The 12,218-nt window shown below is 36.3% G+C and overlaps 1 protein-coding gene across 5 annotated transcripts in view; it reads left to right on the top strand.

The window, feature by feature from the left end:
• Nucleotides 1–12,218, top strand: part of CCDC187 (coiled-coil domain containing 187) — a 107,875-nt gene that overhangs the window by 58,821 nt on the left and 36,836 nt on the right. For all 5 annotated transcript variants that reach the window (XM_051980338.1, XM_051980339.1, XM_051980341.1 and 2 more), the window contains 2 exons: nucleotides 2,432–2,604; nucleotides 12,120–12,217. In XM_051980338.1, coding sequence (XP_051836298.1) covers nucleotides 2,432–2,604; nucleotides 12,120–12,217 — 271 coding nt within the window. The remainder of the gene's footprint in view (nucleotides 1–2,431; nucleotides 2,605–12,119; nucleotide 12,218) is intronic.

Below are 12,218 nucleotides of genomic sequence, written 5' to 3' on the forward strand. Positions count from 1 at the left end.
ATATACACACACACACACACACACATATATATGTATATATATATATATGTATATATGTAGTTATTTTGCTGCACAAGAAAAATCAGATCTAGAAAGAAAAAACTAAGAAGGAAAACAAAAATGTAAGCAAACAATAACAGAAAGAGTGAAAATGCTATGTTGTGTTCCACACTCAGTTCCCACAGTCCTCTCGCTGGGTGTAGATGGCTCTCTTCATTACTGGACAATTGGAATTGGTTTGAATCAACTCATTGTTGAGAAGAGCCACGTCCATCTGAATTGATCATTGTATAGTCTTGTTCTTGCCATGTATAATGATCTCCTGGTTCTGCTCATTTCACTCAGCATCAGTTCATGTAAGTCTCTCCGAGCCTCTCTGTATTCATCCTGCTGGTCATTTCTTACAGAACAATAATATTCCATAACATTCATATACCACAATTTACCCAGCCATTCTCCATTTGATGGGCATCCATTCATTTTCCAGCTTCTAGCCACTACAAACAGGGCTGCCACAAACATTTTGGCACATACAGGTCCCTTTCCCTTCTTTAAGATCTTTTTGGGATATAAGCCCAGTAGAAACACTTCTGGGTCAAAGGGTATGCACAGTTTGATAACTTTTTGGGCATAGTTCCAAATTGCTCTCCAGAATGGCTGGATCCATTCACAATTCCACTAACAATGTATCAGCACTCACATATTTAATTATTAAGAACAGTTGGAAAGGGCTAGTAATCTATAGAAGCTATATGGTCTAATGAGTAGATAGAGAGCCAGCCTCTAGATCAGGAAGACCAGGATTCAAGTCTTCCATATGGTACCTTTCAATACTCTGGGCCACTCTCTTAAGTTTCTAAGTTGTAAACAAGGTACCAAATCTACATTAGTGGAAGGAATTTTCTATACAAATGTAATCAAAGGTTCAATCATTTCTAAAGGAAAATAAGAGTATATCTAGAGAGCAAAGATCTCATTGGAAAAGTTTATGTTCGAGGGATAATGAGCATGACATGGTTTTTTGATGAGAATATTTTATCGCCTGTATTTTAATTTTATTTTTTTAATACTAGCCTTTTATTTTCAAAATACATGCTAAGATAGTTTTCAACATTCACCCTTGCAAAACCCTGTGTTGCAAGTTTTCTCCCTCCCTTCCCTGAACCCTCTCCTCATAAACAGCAAGCAATCCAATATATGTTAAATATGTACACTCACTTCTTCTATACATATTTCCACATTTTTCATGCTGCATAAGAAAAATCAGAAAAAGAGCAAGTAAACAACAATAAAAAGGTAAAAATACTGTGTTGTGATCCACATTAAAGTTCCCATAGTTCTCTTTCTGGATGCAGATGGCTCTCTCCCTCACGAGTCCATTAGAATTGGCCTGAATCATGTCATTGTTGAAAAGAGCCAAATCCATCAATGTTGATCATCACATAGTCTTGTTGTTGCTGTGTACAATGATCTCTTGGTTCTACTCATTTTATTCAACATCAGTTCATGTAAGTCATTGCAGACCTTTCTGAAATTATCCTGCTGATCGTTTCCTGTAGAATGATAATATTCCATAACATGCATATACCATAACTTATTCGATCATACCCCAACTAATGGGCATCTACTCAGTTTTCAGTTCTTTACCACTACAAACATTTTTGCACATGTTTCCCCTCTTCATGATAGCCCTTTGGGGGTTATCACACTTTGGGCATAGTGTGAGTATTTTTAAGACAGAAAATAAAATTAGTGAGATGACAGGAAGTTTGTGATATTTTCACTAATGTGTCCTTCAGTACTATTCATGGAAAGTGAGTCATGTTAGGTTCAATGTCCGCTTAATATAGATACATATTGTAACTACAAAAGTATAGTTATTTAAGGTTGTCTTGGAATCATTATCAACTGTAGATTTCATCTGGTGGCTGTTCAGTATTCTCAGGTACACTTTGTTTCATGCAAAAGATTTGATTGTCTCCAGTGACAGAGCTCCTTAGCTTTCTCTGCTATTCTGCCTTATGGTTAAAAGCCTAATGAATTGGCCAAAGGCAGTTGCCTTGGTTTTATAAGCAAAAACTTATTTCATTTACTAGCAGAGTTCTAGTGATTACTTTCCCTCCAGTCTTCCCTATTTCCTCCTGAGCCACCACTAATAGTATACAAAAGCCACTTTCACCAAGTATTGACCTTTATTTATCATTTGTAGTCTAGTATAAATACTGTGTCTTTTAAGTTTTCCTATCAGGGCTTACTCAGATTCTCACAGTTCTTAAAAAAAAACAACCTCTCTCCTCTCCTCTCTCTCATCCCTAGGCTATTCCACATTCCCTATACTCTCTGTTGAATTCTATAGAGACCATGTTTCATTTGCTACTTTTGCTACTCACAACATAAAGTTCTATAGGTATAATGTGTTTGTATGTCACAGTTCACAGAAAGAATTTGAAAAGCAAGATAGCTTCATTGATCCTTCTGGAATTCAGATGGAAGAAGAATTGTCTGAATGTTCTCTTGGAATCTCTGAATCCTATAATGACATCAAGATACAAGACTTTCCCACCAGAAAAAATGAATTTTCAAGCTCTTCAAGCAAACATATGGGTAAGAGTGTATTTAATGAATTTATTGGATTGAAAGATCTATTATAGTTCCACCATGAGTCGGATAAGCAGCTTACCATCATTTTCATTTCTTTAGAAGAAAAATGTTATCTAAATATGACGTTGTTCTATGTGTAGCTTTAAAAAAAAAAAGGCCAGTGTTAGATGAATAGTAAAGAATGTTGTGATTGGTAATTTTAGAGCCAGTAAATGTCCAAGAGGAAGACGATTTGGTTAATTTCTTTTTCTACAGAGGACTTGCAAGAAGTATTACACTAATGAAAATAAACATAGACATCCCCTATTTGAATCATTTGGCTTAAAGGTTAAAGTGATTTCCTCTTGGGTCCAGTTAACTTTGCCACAAACAGCTTTCATTTACCTATGAATGGTTCAGTACAATTTCATGCTTTCTGCTGGTGAACCATCTCTGAGCAGGCCTCCACTAGAGAGGTTTTCTATGAAATAAACAAGCCATACAAGGATTTATTATTTATTGTTACACTCATTGCCCTAATGAGTCATTGTGCTCTATTCATTGAAATAAAATAGCCCTGGTCAAATTTCTTTTTTTTTTCTTTTCTTTTTTTTTTTTTAATAACTTTTTATTGGTAGAACCCATGCCAGGGTAATTTTTTACAACATTATCCCTTGCACTCACTTCTGTTCCGATTTTTCCCCTCCCCCAGATGGCAAGCAGTCCTTTACATGTTAAATAGGTTACAGTATATCCTAGATACAATATATGTGTGCAGAACCAAATAGTTTTCTTGTTGCACAGGGAGAATTGGATTCAGAAGGTATAAATAACTCTGGTCAAATTTCAAAAGAGCTATAGAGTAGGGGTCTACAGGTGGGAGCCACGGCTTGACCAGAAAGGAGTTGTTGCCTGACCACAAGACATATCTCGAGGATAGGAAGCCAGACAATATCTACTCAATGGTAGTCAGTTCTGAGAGCTTGCCTCCAACATAGCAGTACCTATTTATACACCAGTTAGCTCAGGTTAGATTGTTGTCCCTCGTTCTCAGAGAGCCAAAACGACATCACGAAGTTAGAGTTTGAGTTATGACCTGTCTGACTATGGCTGATCAAACCAATAGGAACTCGGAAGGCTCTGCCACAAGTTGGACATAAATAGTTCCTATGAACATTTGAGAGGCTTCTCTAACTTTATACTTCTACCGTTTCTTCTGAGATGATTCAATTCTGCTTCCTTCACAGAGCACAGAGCCCTCTGACGAGGGCACACTGTGCTGGGCGGTCCTGTGCTAGTATCTCCCATGTCGTACAATTCTATGTTTTCTAATTCTAAAGTTTTAAATAGAGAACTTGAAAGTGTCCTTGTATCACTTTTTCTGACCACCTTATGAGCATTTGCCTTGTGTGAGTTCTTCATAAAATAGTCTATTTGGCATTTGAACAATGGGGACGTGCTCTTTGCAGTAGAATTGGAATGTTTGACAGTTTAGCTCAGTCCCATACCTTATCCTGCCAGGTGAATATCCACAAGCATCCTCCCCCAACCCCCAGCAAACTCCCATTTCTGAGTCAGGCATTGGCTCCTTAGGGTATAACCTAATCATACCCCCAAGGATCCAAACAGCAGGAGTAGCAGGTGAGGTGAGGAAAATTTCAGTCCCTTCCCCCTCTGCTTACCTGATGGCCACTCTGGTTAAGGTAGAACAGAATGAGCCTCACAGAATGAGTAGGCATGGATGGGCTGTACCTCAGATTTCATGGTGCTATCCTTCCCAGCCAAACCCATTTTTCTTCCAAACTTCCTTATATTTGTTGAGGTCTCCATCTGATCATACAGATTTACAACCTAAGTGTAGTTTTTCAATTCCCAACTCTCACTCACCCCACAATCCAACCAGTTGCCTTTTTTTTAGCCTCCCAATATTTATCCTTTTTTCTATCCTCTTTACTACTATAAATCAGCCTCTCGTTATATTTTGACTGGACTATTACAATGCTTCATAATTGTTTTTCCTTCCTCGTAGCCTCTCTTTTACCCATCCTTCACAGTCCATCTAACTGATTTTCTTCAAGTGTATGTCAAACTGTCATTCTCTCAATAAATTCCAGTGATTTTCTATTGACCCTAAAACCAAATACTATTTCATCTTTATCTTATCCTTTTATATATATATATATTTTTTTTTGGAGTATTTTATTATATATAATTAGAATAGTAAAATTCAAAATAGTTCATCAATTATAGAACATAGCAAAGATAGGGCTCTTTTTTTTATTAGTAGAGGTGCAAAGTCAAATAATAAGACCACTGTTGCCAACAATGGGACCCTGTCATCCTGGCTAACATTTTCTGGTAATTTCTGGCAGTTCAATAGTGACACTGTATGATCTAGGAAGAAAGTTAATGAATCTATAAGGGAACAAAATTTACAGTGTTAGGGATCAGAAAATTGATCAGTAGTTATCAGTGCCATTCATAATAAATACATTCCTTCCTTCTCTAAATGATGTCACTGCTAAAAGAATTGCCCACTGTGACAATAGATTGAGCTAGCATGGGACAGAGGGTGGGGAAATATATGATACACACTAGCTTTATGACCATGGAAAGTAACTTATATTCCCAATGTCCTGGGAATTACCCAGCTACATCCATGGAGAGTGAGTGCTTATACAAGTTACAGAGAAATTGAAGATCTGCACTGGGTGAAAGGAGATTTTGCTCCAGGATTTTTCTGCCCAAGTAGAATTAGAGAGTATGGGAGACAAGAGTCCAAAGGCAACAGTGAGCCAGAATTTACATCAGTTAGGTCTAGGAAATTTTAATATTTATTTTAAGGGTAATTTTTACTTTTAAAATGAGTACATAAAGAAGGCACCTCAGGAGGGTATGAAGAGCCCTGAAAATGAAGTCAGGAGACCCAAGTTCAAATCCCCTTTTGATTTAGGGATTTACTTACTAACTATGTAGTATTGAGAAAATAATTTGGTCAAAGGGTTCTTTTGAGGCTCAAGTGAGATAATGTATATATAATACTTTGTAACCTATAAAGCAATATACAAGACATTCTGTATAATTTGAATTTAAAAATTATTATTAATACTTTGGATAAATTACTTATCTGAGCCTCATTGAGATTGTGATATATTTAAGCACAATGAAGGAAAGTTTTTAAAAACAGATATACAATAACTTCTTTATGGTGTTAGTGATACCTTAATGCCTAGCTATTTATTTGTGAAAATAAAAAGAGGTGGTTTGAAAAATGGAACTGTTTTTTATCACAAGATGACAATTGAGCAGGTTGACAGCTTGAAAGGGTTAAGCAAAAACAGAATGGGTGGAGCCAGTTTCACTCCTGGGAGACCTTAGTTTGCTTTGACCAAGTCATAGCAGATGGTACATTGTTTTAAGAGCTTTAGAGAGACAAAAGAACAAGCTCAGACAACCTGTACTTCAATAGATACTTAGAAAAAAATATAAAAGAGCTCTTGCTCTTAACTAGAGTTTTTTTCAGTTACTTCTCTGAGAAGAAAAAGAGTTTGTATAGTCAGCTGAGCCAGGTATGTGAGTCGTTGACACAACTGGAGAAGAGTACTAGGCTGTGGGGAAGATTGTATTTTCTGTCATGGGAAGTGTCTATGATATTCAGTCTCTTGTTGCTGGTGTCCTGGTTCAAAGGGAAATATTTTGGGGCAGCTAGGTGGCACAGTGGGTAGAGCACCAGCCCTGAAGTCAGCAGAACCTGAGTTAAAATCTGACCTCAGACACAACACTTCCTGGCTGTGTGACCCTAGGCAAGTCACTTAACCCCAACTGCCTCAGTCAAAAAAAAAAAAGGAAATATTTTATACGTAAACTAATGTTAACACGCCTTACTGCAACAGATTAGGTTGAGGGTTAGATTACTTTTTTGACCCAGTTAACTTTGTCACCCAATATACCATAACCATCTTTTAGTCAGTTACTATAGGGAGAAAACCCTGAAGACCTGAAGAGAGGAGGGTAAGAAGTAGAGACGAGCCATTGAATAGATGGCCTAACTTTCTGGCAAAGATGTCACCCATTCGTTGAGTATATTGCAAATTACACACACACACACACACACACACACACACACAGTATTCAAATAAAAGAAATAATCATATCTGTGGGTAAAATCTGACTTTTTGTTCCCTCCTTCATTGAACTCTAAAACAATTATCACTTCCACATCTTGACTTTCCCCATTGTTGACATAGGAAGTTAAATGGGAATTGTGGGGGGAGTTTTGCAGAAGCTACAGATGACAAATGGAAGCCAATAACATAGAAAAAGTTTAGAAACTGAAGATGTATAATACATATTACATATTATATTATATTATACAATATTATACAATATAAAACATACACACACGCACACAGTTGTATAATATCAATCCAAGATTTACAATAAGATACTTGTGAATATCCTGTATAAGAAAAAAGAAAAAAATTTTGACTTCTCTGATGTGAAGGACCAAAAATTTTTACGCAGATTTCCCCCTGTATATAGAAGAGTTAACTGTCCTGCAATATAACTGTGATCTCAGATATTTGAGTTTCTCCTCCAGTAATATAGATGGCAACCTATCTATGCTGTCCGACCTGCCCATATCCTTTTGTTAAGTACATGACAGGTGGCTTATCCAACCTACTGGGGATCTTGAGTTTTCTTGACCTCCTGCTTATTCAGGCAATATATTCACTAACTATCCAAAACTGGTTTTGCAGCTAGCCCATCTTTTTCAATTGATCAAGCACTATTATCAGTACTGAATTCATGTGGATTGCACATTCATTACTGATAGAATAAAACAAGTTTGTGAGACAACCCAGTACAAATACTATTATCTTTATTTTATCATGTGATCCAGAAAATAGACTGCTTCCTAAAGGCTACCTAGCTAAGTTCAGAAAGATTTATCACCAAGTAAGTCAACTTACAATTTGGTAATAATAAATTTTTGGACAATGGCAAGTCATGAAATAGAAAACAACCAAACTACAAAATGGTCCTCAGTCCTAACTTTTTTTTAGTTTATGGCAAAGAAGGAAGTGCAGCAAGGTAAGAAGTGAGAGCCATGGATATTTAGAGATTTGTGTTTTTGGAGGATATATTCATACCACAAATCCATGGGTCAATTAGAATATGATTAAGGAACATGAGGCACAGGAACTGTGACTTGCCAAGGTCACACACCTGGTTGGCATCTAGTTGGTGGACCAAAATCTTAAAAAAGATGTTGTGTCCAAATACTTTTTTTCTTTTCATTTTATCATGTTGGCTCTTGACCACCTATTTAAAAACATGAGGCTCTAGACTAAATACTATTTAGTGAATGACTTAAGTTTATAGGGTAGATATAAGGGTTTTTTATAAAATGTCCCAAATTACTGTGATGCTTTAACTTGGCCAACACCACAAACAAACAAATATCCTAATGTAGAAATGCTTTTTATTATGTGAGCAGCTAGCTAGCTTTCTAGTGGAAAGCGCATAGGTAGATTCCTATCAGCAGAGGGGGCTACTCTCTCAATTGAAAATCCATTAAGCATTGCTACTCTAAAATCAAAGACTGTAATTGTTGATTGATATTTTTCCTGAGATAAATATTTAAAGGGAAGATAGCCCCCATACTATTTGTTTTCTAAAAATTATTTTATGTGGGTTGAATGAGTGATCATGTGGCTAATTGAAGCCAGTTGAACTTTTAAAAAAATATTTTTAAATAATTCTTATTTTTCATTCTGAAAATAACAAAGACCAATTAGAATGATCATTTGCATAAAGGCAGAACAGGAAGTGAGGATTGTGCATGAAACCATAGGTTGATTTTGTACAATTGACTTTTCTTTTTTGATAAATAAGATCATCCAGAAGCCATCAGTAGAAAAACCCTTATGAATTAACAACTTTCATTTTCAATGATATTGTTATAAAATGACTAATTAGGCCCAGAATCCTAGGACAGGCAAGCTTTCCCCCTGGAAATCTAGGACTGACTTGGAGCCTAGCGTGTAGGTTCTCTTAGCCAGTTTCTTTTTCCAGAGAATAGAGTAGATAGGTTATCTCTTTTTTTCCTCCTCACTCCAAATATACCTTTTGCCTCCAAAGAGAGACCCACATGACTAAAAACCTGAATAGAAGAAAAGAAATCCATTATTCATTCTGGATGTCCTTAAAGGTATCTTTATTAGGCAATTCCTACGGAGTACCCTAGGTAAATCCCACTAAGAAAGCAGATGATAATGGTTTTATTCACTCCTCTCCTCCCTTCCTTCCTCCTAATATGCCTGTTAGGACAGGTCACGTAGGAAGCCCAACTAGATTTTTACAAATTTATGCTGCTTGTGATCAGGGAGATAGAATGAGAAAGTCAGTGCAAGGATGAATTAGTACAGTCTATCCCCACTGGGCTGGGGTGTGGATCAGGGTATTATCTTTTATAAAGGGAGAACAACAGATTGTTATAACATAGATGACTAGCAGAAAAAAAGAACAGATTTTCTCATACTTTCATTAAGTAGTTAGTACATACAAGAATAAAGTAAAATATGAAACCTGTGCTCAGGAAGTTTATAATATAGAAGAGGTATAAAACATTTGCAAATAATTATAATAGGGCAAAATGCAAGTAGTATGAAGGAAAGGGCCAAAGTAGTATAAGAAATTTGTGCTTGGAAAGGTAGCTTCCAGTTGGGCTCTAGTATCTTGGAATGAGGCAATTCAGATCTTCTATTATGGGATGGGCAATATTATCTTTTTTAAAAAAGATCAACAGTTCAGTCCATTTGACCATCTGATTAATTGAGAATCTGAGGCCTTTTGGGGAGGTGAGAAAGTTAAAAATGACTACTTGAATTGACATGTACTATTGGCAAGAGAATAAATATGTATATAGGGCCTACCATATGCCAGGTACTAAAATAAAAACCTTTACAAATACTATGTTATCTGACAATCACATAACTTATTGTCTATGTACATTTCTTCTATTCTGTATTTATATAACTCTAACAAATTTGTAGAACTTTTTATTTATCTCTATTAAATTTAATCTTTTTTGGATTATAAAAAAATGAGTGCTAACTTGCTGAAACCCTTGATACAAAGAGAGACTGTTCCAAGTCTTTGGATACCACCAGGGAATTACAGGATTCTATGGTGCTCTAGTTTCTCCCCAGAGGCTCTGCCCTCAGAGGGACAAGCATGAAACTGAGAATTGGACTAATTGTTGACCAGGAGAAGAAATGAAACAAAGCTTTCTTTAAGCAGCAGTACTGCTTCTGCTTACTCACATGGTTCATAAGATCTCCCAAGCCACCTTTCATCCTAGAATGCATGCTGTGCTGTTCTGTTCTAGCAAAGGCTATATATAAAACTACAGTTTGTCCAAAATGCAGTTCCTGGCCATAGATCTCCAGCACGGATGGAAGGGATGGCACCTTAGGGTTATAGTTCTGGAGCCCCAACTTCCTTATATTTCAGCCAAAGAAGCTGAAGCTCTGGGGAGTGAATGAATTGCTTGGGGTCATACAGGTCATGTGCAATATTTAAATCGAGATCCTCTGCTTCTATATATCTTTCCATTGTCTACTGTACCATGCTGCTTCCTAGGATATAGGAGAGTCATAGTGCACTTGCACAAAAGTGCACACACACATACACATATGTATACACATGGACTCATATACATATAACTTTAATACAGATATTTATGTATAAACAGAGTAATGAGGATTAATTTGACTCCCATTAAGCTTATTTTCAAGAGAAATAAAAAAGGGTGAAGTTGATTCTACAAATATATTATTATCTTCCCTCCTTTCAGAAGGAAAAATCTCAATTGGATATCTTAAAATGGCAATATTGTTTTCACCAAGAGAAATTCACAAAGGCACTAGACTTTGGCAGGATTCTCCATTGTATTTGGTTAAATGAATGCTAAATCAAATTAATATTTCATTTGTACTCATATTTTTGGAAAAATCCATTCTTGCCTTTTCAGATCTGCCTACCATTAGCCCCAAAAGTTTTTGATTCTGAGATTTTAACATCTGCTGACAATAATCATAAGGACAAGAAGGATGGTTATAGAGTCACTGATACAGTAACGTCTTTTACAGTCAACTGTCAATTATTTGTGGGCAGATTATCCATATCACAACCTCATGGCATGTTACCTGGTTCTCGCCCAAGTAGGGGTCAGAGAGCCTTGTGCTCCATGTTACATATGAAGGGAGATGTGACTCTTCACTGGTGGAGAGAATGTTGAGTATGATGCTATATACTTGTTATAAGGGACTTCTTGATATGGTCCCAAACACACTTAGGGAGAGATGTGTCAAGAAAAGCAGCAGACTTGCAGCAGAAGCTAGCTCTCCAACATGTCCCTGCTCCCTAGAGCATGTCTCCCTAGAGAATATTAGAATGAACCAAATTGGGGACAGCTAAATGGTGCATGAATAAAGCACTGGCCCTGGAATCAGGAGGACTTCAGTTCAAATCTGGCCTTGGACACTTAACACTTCCTAACTGTGTGACTCTGAGCAATTCACTCAATCCCAGTTGCCTCACAAAAGAAAAAAAAAGATTTTTTAAAATCTTTAAAACAACCCCCACCTCTCCCCCAAAAAAAGAATGAACCAATTTGGGTAAGATTCAGTCCTCCCTCTTGGCTTGAGCTGAGATATATCTCACTCTTAGCTGAAGAGCTCATTAATTTTTATGTATTTTCTGATATATTCTAATCTGTCCAACATCTCCAGTTTCTATTTGCCCATTTTGGATGGTTAAATGGGTTTGCTTGCTTTTTACTATTTGTGATGGTCTCTTATTTAAGCAACATTTAGAAGAAAAGAGTTAAGCGTTGGTGAAAGTAAACTACAATTGACTTTTTCCCTTAAAAATGATCAGGGGAGAAAGAGGTTTTTCTTCTGAACTCAGACTCACTTTGCCAGGTAACAGACAGATGTTGTATTCAATTTCCAATTGAATAGATCTAATTGAATGATTCCCCTTTCTTCCTGTGAGGAGATAAATGAAAAGCAGCTATTTTTAATATCTTTGGGCCTCTGTTTTCTCACCTATAAAATAACTATAGTAATCTGTTTTGTTCTGCTTATGGTTATTTTTTGAGTATCAAAATAAATCAGAGCTGCAAAAATCCTGTTGTTTATATCTTTCCCACATCTCTTATATCTATATAGCTACCACCCAGAGCTCAAGCCTTGAACCATTCTAAGAGACCTCCAAAACCATTTTGTATTCTGTAAATATCTGTATTCAAATATGTTGTTTCCCTTTAATAGAATTTAAGTTTTCTTAGGAGTAAAGCCTATTGGAATTATATCTTTGTTTCTTTAGCATCCAGCATGGTGTCAGTCACATGAATAATTAAAAAGGATTGTTGATTGATTGGATCAAAATGTATAAAAGCCCCTTATAAATGAGGTCACAGATGATAAGTTTCTTTTAATACACATTATTTGTTTTTCATTTTTTTTCAGAGGAATATGAAAGTTGCAACAAATATTCCAAAGATGTCTGCATGGACTATTTAAGCAGCATGCAACAGAAATCTCTTAACTTTCTTCAGAAAATGAAGG

This window comes from Antechinus flavipes, chromosome 2 (genome assembly GCF_016432865.1).
Source record: "Antechinus flavipes isolate AdamAnt ecotype Samford, QLD, Australia chromosome 2, AdamAnt_v2, whole genome shotgun sequence".
NCBI lineage: Eukaryota > Metazoa > Chordata > Mammalia > Dasyuromorphia > Dasyuridae > Antechinus > Antechinus flavipes.